At 43.5% G+C, this 25836-nt stretch overlaps 1 protein-coding gene across 1 annotated transcript in view; it reads right to left on the bottom strand.

Moving 5' to 3' along the window:
- Positions 1-3986: 3986 nt before the first annotated feature.
- The window catches only part of PARP6 (poly(ADP-ribose) polymerase family member 6), a 27423-nt gene continuing 5573 nt past the window's right edge, over positions 3987-25836 (bottom strand). Inside the window, exons 8-23 of the mRNA XM_007467832.1 lie at positions 22926-23075; positions 21570-21780; positions 20940-20993; positions 18843-18938; positions 18450-18542; positions 16645-16770; positions 15323-15388; positions 14315-14382; positions 12970-13018; positions 12627-12736; positions 11792-11864; positions 11007-11076; positions 5418-5497; positions 4961-5024; positions 4705-4789; positions 3987-4361 (exon numbers count right to left, since the gene is read on the bottom strand). Coding sequence (XP_007467894.1) covers positions 4259-4361; positions 4705-4789; positions 4961-5024; positions 5418-5497; positions 11007-11076; positions 11792-11864; positions 12627-12736; positions 12970-13018; positions 14315-14382; positions 15323-15388; positions 16645-16770; positions 18450-18542; positions 18843-18938; positions 20940-20993; positions 21570-21780; positions 22926-23075 — 1498 coding nt within the window. The 3' untranslated portion in view covers positions 3987-4258. The remainder of the gene's footprint in view (positions 4362-4704; positions 4790-4960; positions 5025-5417; positions 5498-11006; positions 11077-11791; positions 11865-12626; positions 12737-12969; positions 13019-14314; positions 14383-15322; positions 15389-16644; positions 16771-18449; positions 18543-18842; positions 18939-20939; positions 20994-21569; positions 21781-22925; positions 23076-25836) is intronic.

Raw genomic sequence — 25836 nt, 5'->3', positions numbered from 1 at the left:
AGGAATTCCCTGGCGGTCCAGTGGTTAAGACCGCCCTTCTGCTGCAGGGGGCATGGGTTCGATCCCTGGCTGGGGAACTAGAGATCCCGCATGCTGTGGCCAAAAAATAAAATAAAATGAGAAGTTTTACAAAAAACAAGAAAGGCATCAGCAAACAATAGATCAAATGCCCCCTTCCCCAGGAAGTCTTCCTACTGCAGTTCAACCATAATCCGCATTTTCCTTGGCACCATACTTCTAGTCTCTACCTCCATGCTCACTGGCTACAAGTTAACCTTACCCACTTATCCTAGGAAGGACAGCTAGGACAAAGGAGACTTTGGTCTCCTAGATAAAATAATTTTTGTAGGCAATACTTTAACTTAAAGGGTGACATCTTTGGGCCTCTTGCAGGGTGCCTCTGAAATATTTGTGGAAAAATCTATACAGTACTCCAGAGAGACCAGTGCCCCTTCAAATGAACTACTTTATTCCCCCCCGCCTTCTGGGGGAGAAGGGCCCTGAAGGAATTATGTGACCCCTGAAGCTTCCTCCCCGCCATTCCCAAATTGATCCCAGAAGCTGAAACATCATCCACCCAAACCTCCATCTCAGAATCCATCCTGTGAGAAGCTGGTAAGTAACCCAGTTATGACTCAGCATCAGTTCCCTTCCTCTCCCCATTGGCCAGAATGAAAGGCAGAATCTAGCAGAAGGCTCCTCCCCTATGGATGGCCACATCCTCACCACAAACTGAGTCATGGCCACACCCTGCCTGGATGGAAAATTACAATGAGAGGTACAGGGAAGGTTTAACTCCAGGAGTTTTAAGTTCTCAATCCAGAAATCACAGCCATCTACTCTCCACCTGGAACTAATTGAGGAAAACATTTTCCCAGCCCTAGCATGTCCAGGTCTAAATGACTAAGGCTGCTTGAGCCCAGGACTATGTGAAAAGTAGGAGGCCACTGTCAACCACTGTGTGTAGTATTTGTTGTCCTGGCTTCGGTGAAGGATGGTGTCTTGCTCAGATCTGGCTTTCACAGGCTCCACCTCCCCACCTCCAAGGCAGCCAGGCCTGGGTGGGAGAAAGGGGCAATCCTCCTTCAATGCCCACTGCAGGCTGTAGGAGGATTCCCCTCCAGAAACTCAGGGCCCTGTGCAATTTTCCTTGCAATGAAAGCATTCTTGTTATAGGAATGCTGCGGGTTTTAATTAGATTTGTTTTACACCATACATGTTTTGAATTTTTTCAAATATGGTTATGTATGGCTTTCAAACTTCTCAGATTCGAAAAGTTCTGATGCTGTTATATAGAACGCTATAAAATGGTATATTTGATTTCATTACGATTTTATTAGCATTAAAAGACTAGTATGCATATGCTATTAAAAAAGTGATTCCCATGAGGCAAGCTCAAGTTCTTTGAGTTTTTCTGGTAACACACCATCTGTTCATCACTTCTTATTCCATCATTTGCTAGTACTTGCTATGTCAGATGCCACTGATAAAGAAAAACTGTAAGAAATGGTTAAAAATGAGAAAAGTCTATTACCAATTTCAGAAAATTGAGCAAAAACGTTGTTATAACATTTGAGTAGCCAAGCACCTAGGCTGAATTGCTGGAACACCCGTGGGAGCAGCTTGAAAACCCCTGGGGAAGTAAAAGTGTTAAGAGCTCAGGCCCTAGAGTTGAGGAACTCTGGTTAAAAACCCAGGATGGCCACTAACCAGTTGTGAGACCTTACCCACATTATTTAAGGTCTCTTTAAAAAAAAAAATCTTCTATCTTTGTTTTCAGGATTAAATGAAAAAATATTTGTAAAGTTTGAAAGGCTATATAGCATAGAACCAGAATGGCAGCTCTGGAGTCGGGTTGCCTGTCAGTCACTAGCTGTGGAATATGGACAAATCACTTATCCTTTGTGCCTGTTTCTCATCTACAAAATGGGAATAATGGCATCTATTTCATAGGCTTGTTTTGAGAATTATATTAGTCAATACATATAGAGAGCTTACAACAATACCAAGCACACAGTAAGCCAAGGTATTAGCAAATTATTAAGGTGCTTAGCATAATGCCCAGCACCTACCTAATAAGAACTAAAAAATGTTAGCTATCTCTGATACTGTACACGTGAGCTGCAAGGGTCCTCACACGAGGAAGGAATTTCAGTTAGGGTGGACTCCCTGATGGGGTCATTTACTTAGAGAAATTTCTCCTAGACCTGAAACCAGAATGGGGGAAGAGAGTTGTAGAGTCAGAATGTAGCAGTCTTTATCAAGAAGGGGGTAAAGGGGGCTTCCCTGGTGGCGCAGTGGTTAAGAATCCGCCTGCCAGTGCAGGGGACGCGAGTTCGAGCCCTGGTCCAGGAAGATCCCACATGCCGTGGAGCAACTAAGCCCGTGCGCCACAACTACCAAGCCTGCGCTCTAGAGCCCACGTGCCTAGAGCCTGTGCTCCGCAACAAGAGAAGCCACTGCAGTGAGAAGCCCACACACCATAATGAAGAGTAGCCCCCGCTCACTGCAACTAGGTAAAGCCCACATGCAGCAACGAAGACCCAACGCAGACAAAAATAAATAAATAAAATAATAAGTTTAAAAAAAAAGGGGCGTAAAGAAGTTTAAGAAACAGCTCCTAGGGGGATGGACCGTTAAGAATGGTACTTCCATGTTAAGTTCAGGCTTTGTAGTCTTAACTACAAAGCAGGTAAGATACCCAGGCAAAGGTTACCTCCAAGGTACGATGAAGGTAATGAAAGACAACAGGTAGCCTAGCACAGGCTTTATAAATCAAGAAGCTATAACAATTTAATAAACCCTATACTTGGGCTTCCCTGATGGCGCAGTGGTTGAGGGTCCGCCTGCCGATGCCGGGGACACGGGTTCGTGCCTGGCTCCAGGAGGATCCTGTGTGCCGTGGAGCGGCTGGGCCTGTGAGCCAGCGCTCCGCAATGGGCGAGGCCGCAACAGTGAGAGGCCCGTGTACTGCAAAAAAAACACAAAAAACAAAAACCCTATACTTACAAGCCAGGCTTGTTTAATGCTTTTTGTGTTTTGTTTTTTTTTTGTGTGTGTGTGTGGTACGCGGGCCTCTCACTGCTGTGGCCCCTCCCGCTGCGGAGCGCAGGCTCAGCGGCCATGGCTCACGGGTCCAGCCGCTCCGCAGCATGTGGGATCCTCCCGGACCGGGGCACGAGCCCACGTCCCCTGCATCGGCAGGCGGACTCTCAACCACTGCGCCACCAGGGAAGCCCCTGTTTAATGCTTTTTGTAGTCTCTGTGCTTATATTCCTGTTTTCTTCATTAATAGTTCATAAAATATTTGGCAATATCCAACCTGTCTCTTAGAACTTAGGGTTTTAGGTACACAGAGCACAGCCTAAAGGCCAGCAGAAGGTTGGCAGTGGGAATTTCAACAGGGAGATGGCTTTGACTGAAACAGTTAGGTCTCCTAGAAACCGCTGTCTTCCCTCACACTGCTATCCTTGGAGAATCTGGATTTTGTTTCGTTAAGGGAGGCTTTATTTCCTTAGGATCTCTTTATAGATTTCAAGTTAGAAACCAACCTGCTTCCTGCACCTGCCAGCTCTCCCCCCACCTCCCTTATCCCAAAGAAATAGCTGCGAGGAGGAGAGTAGGGCCCAGCCCCCAAGACACAGAGCAAGGGAGAGCGGATAGGTTTTGTGCAGAACATAGAGGTCCTAAGGATAGGAAATCTGAGCTTCTTTGGCCTCAGTGGTCCTTTGAAACCTTGAAGAAGAGTCACCAGTGGTATTCTATATCTTTCTCAGTTTGTGTCATCTGCATAAGTTTCCTTTATCTAATCCGTTGATGAAAATGTTGACAGATCTGTAGTATACTATACTAGATGGACTTAGCTTTGACTCTATCCAACATAAACAGTCCCAACCCTCATGATGTTCCACTCTCCCCACCCCCACCCGCATTTGGGGGCTTGGGGCAGGTGCTGGGCCAAGGTTAGTCAGACCACAGTGATCATATCCAATCCACAGCACCTTCCATTTTATTGTTTTATTTACAAACAGGGTGAAGTCAACTGGGAAAATCGGGTAGGGAGTCAGTCTGGGCCATCCAAATGTGGAGTGGTTCCTGGGTCAGTCTCCACCATGAAGGCCGCCTCTTCTGTCCTTTTCCTGCCCCTTGGTAATGGCCTCTTGATTCCTCAGGGCAGCCTCGGTTGCTGCTCCTGAGCCCTTTTATGAGGGCAGGTGGATCCTGGGGGAACGGGGGTGGTACGAGGGCTGGGGCCCCCTCAGTTTGTGTAAACCTGAGTTCCGATCACACGCATGATTTCCTTCTGTATCTTGGGGTCCTGAGTATTAATGTTGGCATCGCCCACCTGACCATCCTCATATCTGCCAAAGATAGGGCAAGTGTGAGCATAAGAGGGAGAGCAATACCAGAATAATGTCAACCAATAGAACTGCATTTGGAGGTGTGGCCATCCCATCCAAGAAGTCAAAACCCTTTCTTGATACTCTTTAGGGTGGAAGAGATTCAGCTTATCTGGTGTCCTCTCAACAGACCTTTATCTATACCCATCCCTATCCTCCAAGGGGAAAGTCCCAGTGCCAGCTCCACTCAGGTGGCCAGGGACAAGTCTCCGATAACAGAAACAGACTTTCCCAGTAGTCACATATCATTATGCTCCCACCCTCACTCCTCCAAGTAATTCCCAAGGAACCCTCCTAGACTTACACAAAGAAGAACCGTGTACAGACATGGTCGGACACAGGGCACACCCAGATGTTCCCATGCTTCTGGAGGTCCTTAGATGTAATCACTGGGAAGAGAAGGGCCAGAAGTTATACATATAATGCTTGGGTCAGAGAGTCCAGGCAAGGAAGGGAAGATATGATGCTTCAACATCAACCTTGGCTGGATCATGTGCCAAAGTTGCACCAGAAATAAAGGTTGGGGACCCAGAAAAACAGGGACTGGGTGAGATACCTACCTTCACAAAGTGCTATACAGTTTAGATTCCGACTCTGCAGGAACCTTGACTGAATGGATCGGGTCTGGAAGAGGACAGCAGAGCCAGGTAGATGGTTATAGCTTTCCCTAGAGAGGCTAGTTAGCTGGTAATGGTTGGGGATGGGGATTGGGATATCCAGCCACCCCCCTGAAATTTTTGCTTTCCATAATCAATCTGGATGAGTCCAGGCTTCCATCTTTACGTTTTCATGTCACTGGATTTAAATTCAGTCTCTGCTTTCATACTGAGGCCACAGATGACTCTAGAAATGTGTTCATCTTAGAACATATCTGATTCCTTCAAATGATCTTTAAACCACCCACCCACCACCACCTCCACCTCCACCACCACCATTGTTTCCCCATCCATCTCTGTAGCCTAAACTTATCCCAGAGGAAGGGTCCTGCCTCAGTGGAGCAACGGCAACTACTAATACCTGGGGGATGGTATTCATTCTGTTATATCTCTGGACCAGCTCGTCCTTGGAGGGCATCCTGTGCTGTCCTTTTCCCATTCCTGTCACAGAAAAACAAACCAGTTCATTCACCCATTCCTTAATCAAATATTTACTGAGTGCCTACTATGTGCCAGGCACTGAGCTAGAGACGCTTGGTGATACAGCAGTGAATAAAGCAAACAGTGTATCTGCTGTCACAGAATTTAGTCTGATGGAGATTACAGGAAAGGAACAAATAATTACAATAGAGCATGGTAAGGGTTATGATGGGGAGAATATAGAGCACTGTGTGAGCCAAAGGAGAACTAACCTAGCCTCGGGGTTTGAAGAAGGCTTCCCGGTGACAGCTATGCTGAGAACTACAGGATTAGGAAGAGTTAGCTAAATGAAGAGGGAAGAAGTACGCTAGGCAGAGATAATAGGATATAAAAGGCCTGGAAGAAAGACAAAGCAGTGTGCTTTAGTTTGTACCAGCTTAGTTGATGGCAGAGAAGTGGTGAGAGATGATGTGGAAGAGATAAGGTAGGATAAGATCAAGCAGGCCTAATAGGCCATGTTGAAGCAAATGGAGTTTATCCTGAGAACATCTGGGAATCACTGAAGGGTTCTAAGACAGGGAATAACACAAGAAATGAGTCAGGAATGAGGGGCCTAAGAGAGTGGTGACATCAACACCTCGGGTCAAATGCCAGGCTGAGTGAAATAAGTGGAGAGGAAGCAAGCAGAGCAAGTCAAATCTGCTCTAGTTCAAAGTTACATAAAAAGCTCTGACCAGGGTCATTCAGAGAAAAGGGAGAAAGGAGAGCAGTTAGGTGATGAATAATTTTCCATAGGTAACCACAACGGCAACTACCTTGAACAGTCCTGCTTCCTTCAGAAAGTCCTCCCAGACTTAGGAGGTGCCAATTCACTCATTTTCACCCTATCTAAATTCATAAATCCTCCGCCATCTTTACCCCTCACTGAATAGCCCTGTTTATAACATTTATAGATTCATTCTGGATTCTTCCTACTTAGATGTGAAACAGTGCTTGTGTGCCCCTATTCCCAACTCTTTCTGGCCTATAATTAGGACTTCAGTCTCTGTATTCAGCTTTATCACAGGCCCAGCCTTATCACAGTCAGGGATGAGTCTGTGTATGAGACCATGAGACCCAAGAGGGAGACGGATGAAGATGGGAAATGATGCTATCATTGCAGGCCATAAGCAGGGCACTTATCTCACCAGTCCACCCTGGAACTTTCTATTATTACTAACTCCACACTGCTGCAAGTCTTGGTTTTGTGATAGCCATGGTATAGAAGTAGGGATGATAACCACTGGACTGACATTCTTCACTGCTCAGGCTCTCAATTCATCATGCACTCACACTGAAGCCCCATGACAGATTTATTGCCTGAACAAAATTTAGGGCAATGAGAGCCTCAAGACTTGAATTGCCAATTTCTTTCTCCTACAGGACACCCACCACCCCTCTGTTTACAACTTCTCCATTAGCCTTAACTAGGTTTAGCTCTGCATCCAAACATGATGACTTTCTCAGCCTGGGTATTTCAGTGCACGGTTCTGAGTGAAATTCCCATTTAGGTTCTATCCCAGACGTTAAGAGAGAACAATCTGATTTCTATGTCTGGTCTTAGAGATGGCCCTTATGATATAATCCAAATCTTGTCCCATCCCAATCCTGTTGCACACTGTCCTGACCATAATGACCCAACCATCTTCTGTCAGTTTCCCTGAGACCAGACACCCTGAGAACCTGGAGGCCAGAATAATCCGTGGATGCTTTGTGTCCAGAGTATACACTTGTGAGAAGCTTCTAAACACGACTAAACACATAGATGGAGTTTACCATCTCCTTTCCCACTGTCCCTCATTTTAACCTGCTCACTATGCCAAGTCATTAGGGGCTCCGCTCGTCAAATGAATGCTCTCTATTTACACCGACCCCCAGAGGGCACCCAATGTCACTAGGCTACAGATACCCTGAGGAAAAATAGAGAAAACCAGAGCAGAAAGGGGTGGAAGGAAACATACAAAGAAGACAGAGTTGGCCAAATGCTGGAGTTAACTAAAATAACTTGGACATTTACACACATCTCACCCAGTATCAGAGACTCTCACATATCTATGGGGCCCTCAGACTCAGTCATTCAAGCAAAGCCTACCCTGTGAGTCCAATATAATGATAAGAAACACTGGTCTAGAAGTTAGGAAAACTGGATTCCATTCCTAACTCTGCTACTTAGATCTGTGTGACCCTAAGAAAGTCATTTAACTTTTCTGTGTATCTACTTTCTTACCTGTAAAGTAATAAGAGATTGGACAAGATGACCTATAACTCCAGTAGTAAAAGCATAAGGTATTTTGTATCTATAATCAAATCGACCTTTGGAGGGAGAAGGATGGTGCCATATGATGTTTTTACATTATCAGTACATGAAAAAGAAAGTTAAGAAGTCAATAGAGATTCCTGGCTCCATCTAATAACTAAAGGTATTCAGGCACTCAGTAATAAACAAAGGCCAATGGGAGAGGAGAGAGGGAGAGAACAGGGAGAAAACAGACAAGAAGAAAGAATTTTGTGGGCACTAAAAGCCAGGAGGATCTCACTACTTAGAATAAGAGCTTAATTAGAGGGAGGCTCAGGCTGGGACAAAGATAACAATTGTAGAACCTAGACAAAGCCAAAAGACTACCCTGATCCCACCCTGACTGTGGACCCCAGGCACACAGAATAAGATTCATTCACACATTCAATAAATATATATTCACTGGGCCCTTACCCTTCTTGGATTAATCATAACCTTTGGTTCACAACACACTATCATTTATTTAATTGGACAATGAATACCTACAGACCTAACCTAAGAACGAAATCCAAGAACTAAAACATTACCAGTGACTTACATCTAAGTGCTCCTAACTCTATCCCAACTATCTGCCTCCACTTGGGAGGTTTCCACTATCCCAAAATTTGAGTTATTTTTTTCTTCAGTTTTATCACGCACACACACATAGCTAAATAATTTTAATTTTTTAAATTAATTTATTATAATTATCTATTTTTTGCCTGTGTTGGGTCTTCATTGTGGTGTGTGGGCTTCTCATTGCGGTGGCTTCCTTGTTGCAGAGCACAAGCTCTAAACACACAGGCTTCAGTAGTTGTGGCTCATGGGCTCAGTAGTTGTGGCTTGTGGGCTCTAGAGTGCAGGCTCAGTAGCTGTAGCGCACAGGCTTAGCTGCTCCACGTCATGTGGGATCTTCCCAGACCAGGGCTCGAACCCGTGTCCCCTGTATTGGCAGGCGGATTCTTAACCACTGCACCACCAGGTAAGTCCTAATTTTAATTTTTGAGCAACATAAAAAAGGCATCATACAGTAGTCCTCTGGGCTTGCCTTTTTTTTTTTTTTTACTCAACTATTATTTACTCAACATTTTTTCCATGTTGCTGAATGCCACTGTTGGTTCATTTTCATTGATGAGTAATAATCCATTGTAAGAATATATTAAAATGTATTTATCCATTCTCCTGATGATGAGCACTTGGGTTGTTTCTAAGATTTGCTGTTGCAAACAATATTACTCTGAACATTCATGTACACACCTTTGGGTGCACATATGCAGAAATGAAAATGCTGGGTCACAGGGATAAATTTTCTCAGTTTTATGAAATTTAACACCAAATGTTTTCCAAAGTGGTCGTACCAATTTATATTCCCGTAAGTGATAAAACAGATCCTGCTTATCTGCAACCTCTGGTACAATCAGAGGTATTATCAGATTTTTAAATTTTTGCCAATCCACATAGATGCTACATGGTAAGTCATTACAGTCTTGCTTTTACTTCCTAGATTAACAGAGGATGAGTAGCTGCTCATATTTTTTGGTCATTTATTCAGTGAGATACCTGTTCATGTTGTTTGCCTTTTTTTTTTATTGGATTATCTTTTCCTAATTTGTAAGAATTTTTAAAATGCATCTTTATTACTAATCTTTTATAGTTGTATGTGTTACAAATGTCTTCTGGTTTCTAACTTGGCGTTTTCACTTTCTTAAGGTGTCTTCTGATGAACAGAAGCTTTTCGTATTAATAAAGTCAAATTTACCAATCTTTTATGATTTGTAATTCCATCTTTTTCTATTCTCTGGGTGATTTTGTTTAAGATTGGGATAATTTGTTCTTTGAAAGTGTGACTTAAGACTCACTTGTAAAATTATCTGGGTTTAGCAGAAACTAACACACCATTGTACAGCAATTATACTCCAATAAAGATGTTTAAAAAAAATTATCTGGGTTTGTTTTTTGTTTTGTTTTGTTGTGGCAAATTTGAAACTACTATTTCAATGTCTTTTACAATTTTAGACCTATTCAGGCTTTCTATTTCTTCTTGAATCAGTTTTCTTAAGTTATTATTTTTCTAGGGATTTATCAATTTTGACAAAGTCTTCAAATCACTGGCATAAAGTTGACAGAATTCTGTTAGCTTTTAAAATTTTGCTATATCTATAGTTAGGTTCCCTTTTTCATTCATAATATTATTTAATTGTGCTCTTTTTCTTCTTAATCAATCTAGCCAGGTTTATCTGTTTTGTTAGTTCTTTAAAAGAATCATCTTTTGGCTTTTTTGAGCCTATTTATTGTACCTGTTTTTATTTCACTGATTTTGGTTCTTACCGATATTAACTCCTTTCTTCTACTTTGTTTGGTTTATTCTGTCGTTAGAGACTTTTCTAGTTCTGTTATTCTGGAACTAAGTGTTATCTTTATAACAGTTACAATTAATGGAGAATACTAAATAGTAATTTATAAAAATCTAGCACTGGCCCCTTCATATGGTAGACATGCAACTATATGGTGGCTCACTTTTATACAGAGACTATATAGAACAAGAAAAGAAGACTGAAAAGGAACTCAGACATAAACTTGAAACAATGAGAGAGCTAAGTCAGATTCGTTTTCTGAGCTGGACAAAGCTGAACTCATCTCCTGACTAGAATCTGGACATTGTTTATGCCTTATCTTTGGAATAAAATGCTTCCTCTTGCATTCAACGTGACTAATATAATAGTGTATAATTATACATAGTTTAAATTTTAAAAGGTGGTTGACAAGGAGGAGAACAATGTCTTCAGAAATGTAAGCCAGTGGAAGGGGCTCAAGCCTTCAAGTGCATTCATATATAAACTCGCATGCACGTGTGGTGTGCACACACACAATCTATAATGAAAGGCTAATGCCAACACCAAAAATGTGCTCTCCAAAGAGCCTAGTTTCATTTCCCAGTTATTCCTTAACCCACTCCCAGGACCAAGGCCCCACAATGAATAAAACCATCCCCATGGAGAAGAGGATACCTAAGAGAAAAGGAGATAGTTTGCCTCAACTTGCAAAGAATTTGAATTCCTAATGAGAGAAAATAGAGAAAGATTATGTATCCATGATTGGGGAGAGAGCTGACACAGACCAAGTGTCCATGATGGAAGAGGAGACAGCATAGGATTATGTATTCACAAAATGGATGCAATGTAAACAGAGTCAATGTGACCAAAGATTATTTCTTACCTGAGTATCCAAAGGAAATACTGGAGATGGGGCTCAGGTAGATGCCTTTGCCATAGGCTGCTCCATGCAGCTTGCAGGGAAACACCAGGATGAGCAATATGAGCCTGGGCCCACCCATGGCTGTGTATTAGGCAGCCACAAGGCTTATCCAGTCCTCTGTCCCTCCATTTAATCTTCTCAATCGCTCAGATAACTTTAGGCACCTACTCTTGAAAAGCTAATTGGCTGAAAAATGGATGCAAGTTAACCCCTTTGCCTGTGAAATAGTAGATATTGATGCCTTGGAGAGTGAGGAGTGGCAGAGCCACTGAGTCAGTTCCTCAGAAGCCATGCTCCTGTCCCTAGGCCTTGGTATATATGCAGATCCCCACCCTCCAAAAAGGAATACAGAACAGGCAGTCAGGAGGAGGAACAATAACTATTCCTTGGAGTCTTGCAGGGCAAAGAAATAAGTCTCCTATATCAACTCTCTGAATGAATAGTCACATATACTGAAAAGCTCTAACAAGTTAATTTATCACAGTGGCTGCAATCAGCAGTTTATTATTTCTGCCTACAGCTACATTCCCATTCCTAAAAACACCAAAAAACACAGCCTAGGGTCAAAATACAACAGCCACATTCATTCTATACATAGAGTTCCAACTTCCTCCATAGGGAAGCCTCACGGGAGGCTAGGTTTGAGGACACTGAGGCAAAAACAGCTGAGTACTCTAGAGTAGACTTCAAAACTGAGTGGGGCAGGGAGGGGGGTGGAGAGAAAGGGAAAAGGGGCACAGCCTCACCTGCAGTTTGGTGTAGGATGCATTGACCAGCCCATTGCGCAGGATCGAATGCCAGTTCTCAATGTGGGACCCACTGTAAGGCAGGGTAGAATATATGTCTCCTCATGGAATGAGGTTCCCAGGAGCACTTCCAAGACTGCCACTCCCACCCATTCTCACACTCACAGGACATGAAGATGGACACAAATAAACCTAGCAATGGATATGCACATGGATATAGTCACAGGCATGCAAGATGTGTGTGTGTGTGGCTAACCCTTACATCTTAATATCCAGTCTCCTCTTCTCTTCCACGCTTCAAACAGTCCCATCCTAAATCCTCAACTGCTGGTTCAATATTTTCACTTGCCTATTATCCTGATATCTCAAATTAAATAAATTCATCTCAAACTTAACACGATTATCACTGATCCCAAATATGGCTTCCAGTAATGACTTCACATCTCTTTTAAGGAAAGGGTACCACTAACTCCCTTTAAGTTACCTTTAATCTCTCTTTTTCTCTCCTCTCACAACTGGGCATAAATTGCTGATTTCCTTCAAAGTAGCTTTCAAATCTAACCCTGCTATAATCTGTTCCTTCAACCACGTATTTTTATATGTAAATGCCATTTCTCCTCAACTACATCACAAGTAGCTTGAGAGTAAAGACCATATCTTATGTATCTTTCTCCTCTACAGTACCTACCACAATAGCATGTAGTATCTGTTGACTGACTGGTTGATGGACATAGATAACACAAACTCATATGCCTCAAGTGAACTTGCCTTCCCATCCCTCTACATTATTTCTGCCTTATCCAGCACCCATCCCCAGCCCCGCCCCACTCCTCACTGGAAGGCAAAGGTGCTGCCATAGAGCTTCTTGGCGGTCCGGAACCGAGCCTCCTTGGCGGGAGGGCTGCTCAGCAGGAGGAACTGGTGTGAGGTGTGCATGAACTTCAGCTGCTGCCCAGGGTGGGGGTGGGGTCAGGAAAACAGAGCAGAAATGGAGATCAGGGAGGGAAGGGAGCAAATTAGGCTTGCACTGACCCCAAAGAAAGGAAATATGTGTAGGCCCAAAGACTACTGAGACAAGCCCAACCAGGCAGGTCTAGGACCAATTCAGTTAGCTGGTTTGGAGCCCCTCCCTGCCCCTCACCAGAAATTTAGTGTTTAGAGGGAGAATGGTCACTTACCCTGCTGAGAGGTAGTTTGACAATGTGTGACCTGTTACTAGAGATGATCCTAGGACAAAACAGAGGAAAAACAAAAAGGATAGAAAAAGTGTGTAGTTAGGCCATCCTGAACAAGGTAGCAGCCTTGCTCTGCCCCTGGGAGAACAAGCAAGGATTCCAGGGCTGTTTTGAGTCCAGGACACTATCTGGATATTCCTGTGGGTGGTAATGTTTGTGTATAAAAATGTAAAAGCGAAGTTACTGACCAGGGACCAGCAAGTTACTGGGTAGTTAAACACAATGGATGAAAGAAAGAGAGGAGTGGGAGGTGGGCTGCTACATCTAGGGAGAGAAAAGGATAGAACAAAAGGTCAGCACAAGAGGTCAGCTACCAAAAAAAGTTAGAAAGGTGGGGTCTGTATTAGAATGGTGACAACTTACACTTGGGATTTAGAAACTTAGAACTGGGGCTCAGGAGCCATCCTGCCTGAGCTCAAAGGAAGGCTGAAGGCTCTCAGAGATGAGGGGAATGGAAAGTTATTGTTTGAGATGCAGAAAAAAAACAGAAGAAACTAGAACAAACTTCCTGAGGATCTGGGGACAGACTGGGCCATATGTAGGCTGAACTTAGAGGATAGGAGAGAACAAAGGCATAAACTGTTGAGGGCTCAGCAAGGGAGTATTATCTCTTATAGTGGACATGTTTTTTTTCTTTTGTGCTTCACTCATGTACCTGTGATGCCATCCTGGATGGTCTATGCCTGGTCATTCCTCATGCTCGGAGGGAGCATGTTGCATTGAGAAAGTACTAATGTCAAAGGCTGACTAGACAGAAGGAAGTAAGCTAGAAGGGGAAAGCTATGTCAGGAAAAGAGAAATCAAGAGAACAGAAATCAAGATCAGGGAGGGAGGGCAAGGGGTGGAGGGAAGTAGAGAAAGGTCAGAACCTTTGCTAGGAGAAGGGAGTAATAATAGTGCTTCAAGGCTCTGGACAGTCAACATCAACAGGGAAGGGCTTGAGATATGGAAAGGGCATAGAAGAGGGAGACAGACTTCTCTGCATGCATAGAAACCCTAACTGAAATGAAGTGTTAATTCCGACATGCAAGCAGCACTCAAAAACCTATTGGGAAACAAGAAACACCTAAAGAGAACTTTAGACAACACATTAGAATTTGTGGGCTCTTGGTAGGATCTGAGTTCCTGTCAAGGGCAGGTGTATCAGTAAAACCCAAGAAAGCGCAGCCATAATATCTATAACCTTGGGAAGGAAGCTGAAACCACCTCTAAGAGAAGGTGTAGGCTCCATGTCTGATACTATGCCCCATTCCCCCACCTGCCAAAGGATGAACCATTCTACTCATACCACTGCAGAAGAGGATGGGCCAGGGGATCCAGCTTGTCCATCTGCTTCTTGATTTCCAGATATGAGCCCTGTAAGACAATGGCCGTAAGGTTATCTCCCAGGAGAGATGGGAGCCCTCCCACTTTCCACAGACTATCAGGGCCCAGGGCAAGGTAGGCACTGAAGACCACACCAAACCAAGAGGAGATGGGGTTCCCACCCTCAACGACCCCAGTCAGGTTGGGAAGACTCATAAATAAATATGAAAATGACCGAAAATGCTTACAAAACAACATGCAGGTGGGTCTCCCTCATTTTATGCAATTCCTACAGCCCTAAAAAGTTGATTATAAATCAAAATAAATAAATAAATAAAATCAATGTCTCAGAAAGATTAGGCTAAGGAATCCTGTGGTAAAACTTTACATAAAACATAAGAGTCCTTCTGAAAAGTAAATCATCCCTCCTGGGTATATGTTAAGTGTTAATCTGAACTGTGATATATAGGATTTGCTGAGAAGAGGCCCACCTGTAAATGTGAGTACAAATGAATGTCTATTCATGCAGAGATTGCAGACGAGGGGTGGGGAAGTCTGGTGAGAGACAGCCTTGAGTCAAAGGATGGTCACTGCTCCATGTGGCTGCCCCACCCCTAGAAGGATAGAAGATGTAGGCCCCTGGGTCTAGTTCCTTACCTCCAAGCCCCCCTCCTCACCCTCCCAACCCTGGACAGAGGTCTTTCCCTCACTTCTCTAATGCCCTAAGAATTATGGAAAAAACATTAAATAGGAACAACTTGTGAAGGAATTAGCAGCAAAGGTAAAGGTTGAGAGAGACATAAGCAGTGAGAAATAGGAGTAACAGCTAACAAAACAGAGAACAAAGACTGGGAAGAAAAAGAGGGAAAACTAAAGAGAATACAGTGAGGGATTTGAGTAGCATCTCTACATCTTCACTCCACTTGCATGAATTTCAAACAGAACAGGGCACTTGAGTGGGCAGGCAGGGGACAGGTAGAGGGTAGAATACCTGGGTCATCTCCCGGATGGACATCACACTATCCAGAGCTTTCTGAAGTCGCTCATAATTCTTCTTCTGTGGGGAATCAATGGGAAGAGAAGAACCAGATGAACAAAAGTGGAGAGTAAGATATGATGAAAAGGAGAGGCCAGATGTACAAAAGAATTCTAGGCCCCAGGGAAACAGCATAGTATGTCATGGAAAGAACACAGATTTAATGTCAAAAAGTTCTAGAATCACATGCTAGTTCTTTTTTTACCAGCTGAGGTAATAGGGTAAGTTACTTAACCTCTTAGAACCTCAGTATCCCCGTATGTAAGTGATGATAAAAATTCCCACTACCCTCAGAGAGATGACCTAAAGATTAAATAACGTATGTAAAGAACCTGGTATAGTGCCTGATACATAGCAATGAGAGTAATAGTGAAGCACTGTGCTGGGTACCTGTGATGGTTAATTTTGTCAATCATCAATTGTGTCAATTTGGGCCATGGGTGTGTCTGGGTGTGGCTGTGAATGGGTTTCTAGAGGAGATTAACCTTTGACTAGCAGACTGAGTAAAGGAGACTGCCATCCCTATTCAGGTGGGACTCATCTAATCGGGTGAATAGAACAAAACAGCTGAGTAAGAGGGAACTTCTCCAGCCTGACTGACTGGAGCTGGGACATTGGTCTTTTCCTACTTTCAGACTGGAACTGAAAAATCAGCTCTTCTTGGATCTCGAGCCTGCTGGATTTTGAATTGGAACTTATACCATCAGCTCTCCTGAATCTCCAGCTTGCCCACTACAGATCCTGGTACTTCTCAGCCTTCATAATCACATGAGCTAATTCCTTACAATAAATTTCTTTCTCTAAACATCTCCTATTGGTTCTGTTTCTCTAGAGAACCCTAACTTATACAATATTTTATATATATTATCTCCCATTTTTATAACAGTAGATATTATCTCCTTTTTACAGATAAGGAAATTGAGGTTCAGAAAGGTTAAGTGATTTGCCTAACACCATTCAGCTAGCAAGCAGCAGAACCTCAAATGGAATCAAGGTCTGTCTGGCTCCAAAGTCTGTATTATTCTCTATCATAACATAACTAATATTAATCGTTCTCCCCTTCTTCTGAGAAACACAGAAGTTATTATTTATCTTATATCATTAGTTATGTTTAGTTATTTATTCACTAAAACGGCTAAAGCAAGAGTTCCCAAGAAACAAGTGCTCCATTTCTTCTGTCCCCTTATTCCAAGCTGTTGGAATGACAGCCCAAAGTCTTCCACTGTCTTTTAACACCTCTGTTCCTGAGTCCTGATTTTCTTCCCAAGCAACTATACCTTAGGATTAAAGGCCAGAGTCTTGGGATCAGTGGGGTCCACCACAGAGGGATAAGGCTCAAAGATGATGCTCTTTCTAGGGGACTCCAAAGCTGCCCTACACATGGCCACCAGCAGATCCACGACCTTAAGAGAAAGGAGAGAAAGGGGGCAAAAGCTAAATGATTTCCCAGTGCTGGGAGTCACACAGTACCCAGCATAGGTCTACCTTCTGGAGGTTCTCAGCATTTCTCTTTTCTCTTTTTTTTTTTTTTTGCGGTACGCGGACCTCTCCCGTTGCGGAGCACAGGCTCCGGACGCGCAGGCACAGCGGCCATGGCTCACGAGCCCAGCCGCTCCATGGCACGTGGGATCTTCCCAGACCGGGGCACGAACCCATGTCCCCTGCATCGGCAGGCGGACTCTCAACCACTGCGCCACCAGGGAAGCCCAGCATTTCCCTTTTTAATATCTTTTTTTTTTTTTTTTTTTTGCGGTACGCGGGCCTCTCACCGCTGTGGCCTCTCCCATTGCGGAGCACAGGCTCCGGACGCGCAGGCTCAGCAGCCATGGCTCACGGGCCCAGCCGCTCCGCGGCATGTGGGATCCTCCCGGACCGGGGCATGAACCAGTGTCCCCTGCATCGGCAGGCGGACTCTCAACCACTGCACCACCAGGGAAGCCCCATTTCTCTTTTTAAAAGCAAATATGAGGGGTGGAAGAGGGATGGATTTGGAGTTTGGGATTAGCAGATGCAAACTATTATATATGGAATGAATAAACAACAAGGTCCTACTGTATAGCACAGGGAACTATATTCAATATCCTCTGATAAATCATAATGGAAAAGAATTATGAAAATGGATGTATATATATGTATAACTGAATCACTTTGCTCTAAAGCAGAAATTAACACATTATAAATCAACTGTATTTTAATAAAATTTTAAAAAGACAAATGTTTATGATTTTTTCATTAGAAAATATAACCTCATTATAAAAATTCAAAAACAATGTTTAAAAGGGTGATTAAAAAAAGAGAAAAATCATCCCCTTGCCCCCAAATCTCACTCCTTACAGGTAACTACTGCTAAGTTTGATGTATATTCTTCCAGATATTTTTGCTACAGAAACTGCTATTATATAGGCAATAAAAAAAAAAGAATTGTATTATACATACTGTTGTGTTTTCTTTTTTATATATGCTATAATTTTCTATCCAAAAATTTCTACTGCAAAGGACATACCATCATTCTTTAACTGGACCCTGTACAGATGGGCTTGTACCCATTTTTTTTTTTAACTATTATGAACAATACTAGGGAATTCCCTGGAGGCCCAGTGGTTAGGACTCTGCGCTTTCACTGTCCAGGGCACAGGTTCAAATCCTGGTCAGGGAACTAAGATCCTGTAAGCCACATGGCGCAGCCAAAAGATAAATAAGTAAAATATTTTAAAAAACCCACTATAGTGGGGTTTTTTATACTATAGTGAACAGCCTTACATAGAAAAGCATTTCTGGAGATTAAATTCCAAGCAGTGAAAATGCTGTGTTCCCCAGCCCTTCTTTTTTTTTTTTTTTTGCGGTACGCGGGCCTCTCACTGCTGTAGCCCCTCCCGTCGCGGAGCACAGACTCTGGATGCGCAGGCTCAGCGTCCATGGCCCACGGGCCCAGCCACTCCGCAGCATGCGGGATCCTCCCGGCCCGGGGCACGAACCCGCGTCCCCTACATTGGCAGGCAGACTCGCAACCACTGCGCCACCAGGGAAGCCACCCCAGCCTTTCTTGATCCCAATTCCCCAGCAGCTTTTCCCTCCCCCATACCTCTGCTCCAGTGGCCACCTCCTCTGCAGCTCCAGACATGACTCCCAAGGTGTAGAAGGAGAAAACGCACAGTTCACGAGTACAGACGGCTGGCTGAATGGACATATTAAAGAGATGGTGGTGGCAGGAGGTGTCCAATTAGAAGGTATCATAGTGCAAGAGGGGTGCCTGACCTCAGACAACTCTAGATTGATATTCACATATCCTCATCTTTCCAAATAGGACTGCTGAGATTTGCTTTCTGAGAAAAACAATTATTTCTAGAGTCTCAAGGAGTGTGGACAGAATTCTACCTTTATCATAGATCCAGGAAGAAAGGAAAAATGGAGAGATGAGGAATTAAGGGGCCTCAGCTAAGTGCAAGAAAGAGGGTCACGAAATAGAGGCATATACCTTGAGCATGGACCCATTCTGGAAGACATGCTGCTCATCACACACCACGCAGTACTCGTTCAATGTTGGAATCCTCTGCTCTGCATATTTCATGATCTGAGGAGAGAAGAGATTCTACTTATCTTTTGGAAGCCCAGACCCAGATGTAGGAAATAATCTGAACTTCTTTTCCAGTTACTCTCCTACCTCCCAGCCCTGTGCCTAAGGCAGAATCTGTTCTTGGATCCTGCACTTAGTTAAACTGATAGCCTAACTCTAGAGCTAAGACTATATAGTATAATAAAAATAAGACCAGCCATGGTAGAAGACCTGGGTTAAGATTCCCCCCCTACTACTTAATATCATATATAACTTTGGGCAAGTCAATTAACCTAAGCCTTGGTTTCTTCATTTACAAAGTGGACATTATTCACCTCACAAAGGTACTGAGAGTAAAAAGATGATTTCTGTGAAAGTATTTTATAAACAAGTACTAATCAAACTATTAACATTAGTTGTAGTAATTACAGATTGCCCCCATGTGACAAGTGAGTATTCAGTCCATGATCAGATGCCTGAGAAGCCATTTTAACTACCTAGAACAATCAGCCTGTAAACTGATCAAGACCACAGATAAAACTCTGTGCTGGGAAGACAGCACAAATCCAGAGCTCATGCAGCAATATCCTAAAGTTTTTTTTTTTTTTTTTTTTGCGGTACGCGGACCTCTCACTGTTGTGGCCTCTCCCGTTGCAGAGCACAGGCTCAGCGGCCATGGCTCATGGGCCCAGCCGCTCCGCGGGATGTGGAATCTTCCCGGACCAGGGCACGAACCCATGTCCCCTGCATCGGCAGGCGGACTCTCAACCACTGCGCCACCAGGGAAGCCCCTGAAGTATTTTTTATACACTCTGTCTTAACATGGCTTTTGCAACCATGTACACTTTGTGTATAAATCAAATTGTTCCCATTTCACAAACTTTTGGGATGGTAAATGGACATGCAAGGGCTTTTATTCATTCATTTAATGCAGATTTATTGAATGCCTACTATGCACCTAGCTCAGTGAAAGGTCTCCTTGATTATTCAATAACATAAAAGACTGTCTTCTCAGACCCCATACTCCAACAGAGAAGATGTGGTATGTACACAAATTAATTACAATTCAAGGCAGCATATGGTACCTGACACATCAGTGCCATATAAAACAAAAAGCATCAAAAGAGTTCAATGAGAGGAGACACACTTCCAGCTAATACATTTCAAGTAACAGAGGAGATTTTATGGAAAAGCTGGCAACTGAGACTTGACTGCAATAGGCAGCTATAGTGAGAAAGGTCAGTGGAGGGAATGACATGAGTAAAGATAATGGAGATGCAAAAGTGAAACCATGGGGCATCCCTGGTGGCACAGTGGTTAAGTATCCACCTGCCAATGCAAGGGACACGGGTTCGAGCCCTGCTCCAGGAAGACCCCACATGCCACGAAGCAACTAAGCCCGTGCGCCACAACTACTGAGCCTGTGCTCTAGAGCCCACGAGCCATAACTACTGAGCCCTAGTGCCACAACTACTGAAGCCGGCGCACCACAACGAAGAGTAGCCCCTGATCACTGCAACTACAGAAAAGCCTGTGCACAGCAACAAAGACCCAAGGCAGCCAAAAATAAAAATAAATAAATTAAAAAAAAAAAAAAGTGAAACCATGTCTGGAAAATAAAGAGGGTTTAAAAAGAAGCAAATGACCAGAAGCAGCTAAGCAGTGAAAGTTTGTGAGGAAAAGTGAAGCCCACTTGAGCAAGGATGTGCGGGATCATAAGAAAATCAGTGTCAATCCTTCTCTCATCTTGGCACCAGCGCACTTAAAATTTGCAATGTCTCATTTGGCACTTGATCGTAAGTGGTCTATAAGAGCTGTCTTCCCAATAATGCTATAAACTTCTTGACGGTGGAAACTATGCCTTCTTTTCTCCTATCCACACAACACTCAGTATAGCTCTGGAAGCAGAACAGTTCAGGAAATGTTTGCTAACTGACTGAAGAGCTGGGAGATGTTAGGGGATCAGATGGGTCAGAAAACAGGGGAAAGGCTTTGGAATGAACCTTTGGACTTGATTACCTGGACAAGGAATCCATATTCCAGAGTGGGGATGTTTTTGCAGTGACCACTGACCTGATGAGAGGAAAAAGACAGACTCCGTGAACCTCCTATGAAGCTGGTGACTAGAAAGACCTCACTCACGCCCAATACCTAAAATTCTCTTAAAGCAGCTAAGCCCTAACACTGATCAGTCTAAGTAATCCCCAAGCTGCAGAGAAGACCTTCAGACATTTTTGCCAAGGTTCTTAAAAAAGACTCACCTCAAAAAAAAACAAAACAAAAAACAAAACAAAACAAAAAAGACTCACCTGTCCTTAAACCCCTTCAAGGTAGGTGGAATATGTCTGTAAAGTAGCTGACTACCAAGTCCTAACCACAACCTAACAAAATCATACATGACATCTCTGTGGGATGCCCAACCCCAGACTCTCTGCTTCATGACATACTATCAGAGAAGCCTGCCAGACTGTTCAGATATAAGTTCACAACTATTAAAAAATGTGTTCCATTCTACTCACTCATGATTCATGCCCAGGTTTGGTTTATGATGCCTGGACAACCAGACCCCACCCCATTTTGAGAAGCTGTATTCCCACATTTCCCCTCCCACCCTCTGACACCCAAGTCAAACCCTCCTCAGCCATGTACCAAAGGAGAGGTCCATGCTGGGGGAGGGAGGCCCACGTGCTGGGGGCACTGGAGACCTGCCTGGGGGCTGGGAGGGTAGCCAAACACCTCTACTTTGGGGTTCTTCATGGTGCAGGAGATGGAACGGTTCATGAGGCGTCCAACTCGAAGCTCTGGTACACCCAGTTTGCCTTTCAGCATGGAGTCCTGTATGATAGGGAAACTCGGAGACCTAAACACAGAGCAAAGAGAAGTGATGAGACTGAGTATTCAGTATGAGCACTAGAAGCGACCTGGAAGGACTTCCCTGGGGGTCCAGTGGTTACGACTCCGCACTTCCAATGCAGGGGGTGCGGGTTTGATCCCTGGTCAGGGAACTAAGATCTCTCATGTCACGTGGCATGACCGGAAAGAAAAAGAAAAAAAAAAAGAAAAAAAAGAAGAGGTCTGAAGATAAGAATAGATGAAATGACCTAAGCCAAAGAGCAACTCATATCTGAGGAAAGTTCCATTGGATCAAACTGTCAAAGCAAGTAGATCACTACACAACTGGTTTAATTTTTATGTCATTATCTATGTCTTCAGATTGGAACACGAAGGGCAGGCAAAGGCAAAGCCTAGGGCATTCTGTGCAGCATCTGGACCAGGTAAGGGATACCCTGGAGAAGATGCCTGTTTCACTTAGAGAGAGAGAGAGAGAGAGAGAGAGAGAGAGAGAGAGAGAGAGGGAGAGAGAGAGTGTGTGTGTGTGTGTGTGTGTGTGTGTGTGTGATTACACTACTAGGCAAGAAATGTGTGTGTGTGTGTGTGTATGAGATTACACTACTAGGCAAGAAACAGTTGGACCCCAAAGAGCCTAATGTCTGTCTCTCTGTCAATAATGGCACCTGGAAAACTACAAATCTGGGTTTGTATTTGCCTTTGGGAAGATCAGAAGGCACTGGGGGGATAAATGTAGGCCTAGGATCAAAGAATTGAGCAATATTTATTTCCAGAACCTAGGTAATAAATCAGTGTGCCCTTCCATAAGAGCAAGGACTTGGGGCCTATTAGCTCTGACTCTGCCTCCTTAGGATAGGGAATAAGGATAAGTGTCAAAGAAAGTAAAGATGGAGAGATTAGCATACATTTCTCCAAACATGTACCATGCGCTAGGTACTGTGTTTTACATAAAGGACGAGATATGACTACTGGGTCAGGAGTAGAAGGGTAAAGACACATAGGGGACAGGACCATGTGGGTGGTATTAGTAGCTAAAGGTACAGAATTTAGAGGACCTAGGAAGAGGATAGAATAATTTACATAATCAAGAAAGTGGGGTGGAGGCTTAGATGAGATTACAGTGATTAGAGGTAATCAGCTCATGGAGAAACTTACTTGGGGATGGGTGAGAAGATGCTGAGGCCAGCTCGGAACTTCTTGATGGTACCACTTGCCTTGAACCAGCTATGCCTCTTCTCCTGCTGGGTCTTTAAGAAATCGTTGCTGAGATGTTTCCATTGTTGGGATGTAAACATACCCAGGATCCTAAAGAATTAAAGAGCAACAGGCTTAGAGAAGCTCAGGCAGGGGAAGCCCAGGTCAAGAAATAGGACTATAAAAGGCAACTAATCTAAAATTCAGACCAAGGGACTGCAAAGCTAGTTGTTGTAGGGGAAGGTGTGTCTCAAGACCCCACTGATATAATCTTAGCATGGAAATGTACTGTCCTAAAGTACCTCTTTAACTTCGTGGGTAAATTCCCACTCCCTTACCTAGTCTAATGGACCAGAAAAATTCTTAGATGCTTTGCCTTCAGAGGGAGATCTGAAAGGTGAGTCTTCAAAGGCTGTGAACCTGGCAATTTACTGCCTTGGCAATTTACTGCCAAGAAGAGCTATACTGAAAGTGGAACAGAAGTGATGAGTGCCACCCTCTGCCTTGTGAATAGTGAAAAAAAGGACAAGGGACACGAAGGGTATGACACTGTTAGGCAAAACATTACATCCCCAAATTTATGGTTTCCAACTTGGGCTGGGCCCTCAGCTAGTCTTGTCAGTCCTTTCACTTGTCCTTGATAAGTTCTCTCTAGTATCACTCTACCTTATTATTCTAAATCCTTATCACCTTCTTTAAGCTCCTAACTTCACCTACAACTGATAATCTCTCTTCTCAATAGAAAAAACTGAAGGCATGAGGTATCATCTTCCATAATTTTGCAAATCTACTACAGAATGCGTTTCCATTTCTACCCTTACTTGTTCCCTCCATTCTCTGGAGACAAGGTGACCTTCCTATTAAGGATCAATTGCTCTATTTGTCCTCTAGATCTCAGCCCCTCATGGGACCTTGATCTGTCAATCATCCCCGTCTCCTGTCAGTTCCTTTACTGAAGTCTACAAAAAAGTTTCAAGTTTCTTTACCTCAGCCTAGCTACCTCTCCCTCTTCCCCTTATATCCTCATCCAAATTTCTTAATCCACACTTATTGTTTCTATTTTGTTGCCAATCACTCACTTCTCCAGAATACTTACTGTATTCTGGTTTCTACCTTCACCACTCCACTACAATTGCTCTCACCTTGATGCTAAATCCAACAAAAACTCCTAAGTTCTCCTCTTACTCATCCTCTCTGGCATCTGGCCCTCCTTGTAGAAACGCTCCTCCTTGCCTTCTCTGACTCTATTCTCTTCCCATTTTTCTCCAGTTTCTCTGACCTACCTTCAGTATTTCTTCTTCCTCTACCTACTCCTGCTATTTTGTCTGGGTTAAAGGGTGTTCTGCCCTTGATTTTATTTTCTTCTCATTCTATCATGCTCTCCTTTAGCAATCTCATATTCTACACTGGGTGCAAGTCTCACCCATACACTGCTATATAACTTCAACCTGAACCTCTCTTGTAAGTATCAAATCTACATATCTAACTCTGTATTGAGCATCTCCACTGGAATATCCTAAAGTTAACTTTAAACAACATGTTGAAAATGGAACTAACTATCTGTCATCATCCCACAAACGTGCTCCTCTTCCAAATCCCTATATAAATGAGTGGTATTAAAATTTACCCAGACATCTAGGCTGGAAACCTAAGAGTAATATTCCACTGTTCCTTGGCTCTTATCATATACAACATATCCAAATCATTCTTCAAGTCTTATTGATTTTAAACCCTGAAAATTTCTCTATTCTATCTCTCATCTCTAATCTTACCTACAGTCGTAATTTGGTTCAGGCTTTCATTATCTCATGTATGGACTTCTACAAATGCCTCCTATTAAAACAGTTCTGGTCTCTTATCTCACCCCTCCTACCAATTTTGCACAGTGCTACCAGAATGGTTTTGTTTTTTTTTCTTTTTGTGGTACACTGGCCTCTCACAGTTGTGGCCTCTCCCGTTGCGGAGCACAGGCTCCGGACTTGCAGGCTCAGCGGCCATGGCTCACGGGCGTAGCCACTTCGCGGCATGTGGGATCTTCCCGGACCGGGGCACGAACCCGTGTCCCCTGCATCGGCAGGCGGACTCTCAACCACTGCGCCACCAGGGAAGCCCTAGAATGTTTTTTTTAAAACTAAATCTGACCATCTCCTTTCTCTGCCTAAAACCTTTCAGTGCTCCCAAAAGCCCAAGATCCTCTTTGATTTGGACTCCTTCCTGCTTCTCTGGCTTTAACTTTAGTTCCTACCATTCTCCCCTTGCATTTTACTAGCAATACATAACTACTTGAAGCTTCCTACACACATGCTGCTTCACATGACTATGCTCTTGCAAATGTTATTTACTCCACTGTCTACAAGGGCAACTCTTATCCATCCTTGAAAACCAGTAATCATCTCCCTTTCATCTTTCATTCATCCACCTGCCACCAGACTGAGTTACACCTACATCTTCCTCTGTGTTCTTTCTAAATCTTACATATTCACTTGTATTAGAACATGTATCCACTGGACTCTATTTGGAACTTGACTGAGTTTACTTCTCAGTATTGTATACCAAATACTTAGCAAGGTGCTCAACACATTCAATAAACTAAAACTGTCTGAAATCCTAGAGCCCCACTCTGAGGAAATGTGATAAGCATGACTCTAATTCCAGGGTTGCACTTTTCCTTAAATGCTAAGTACTTATGAGTTTCACCTCTCACCTCCAGGAAGCCTCAAGGCCAGATACCCCAGAAACACAAGCTCCCTTACCTAACCATAAATTTGGCTCCCCAAATTTATTTTAGTCTTTCTTGGGCATATCTCAGAAATACACTTTTGGAAACATTCAAGAGTCTGCCTGTCCATCCACATGTCCATATCTCTTTCCC

This window comes from Lipotes vexillifer, unplaced genomic scaffold, assembly GCF_000442215.2.
Source record: "Lipotes vexillifer unplaced genomic scaffold, Lipotes_vexillifer_v1.1 scaffold792, whole genome shotgun sequence".
Taxonomy (NCBI): Eukaryota; Metazoa; Chordata; class Mammalia; order Artiodactyla; family Lipotidae; genus Lipotes; species Lipotes vexillifer.
Note: the sequence above shows the minus strand (reverse complement) of the source record. Positions and strands in the feature narration are given on the sequence as shown.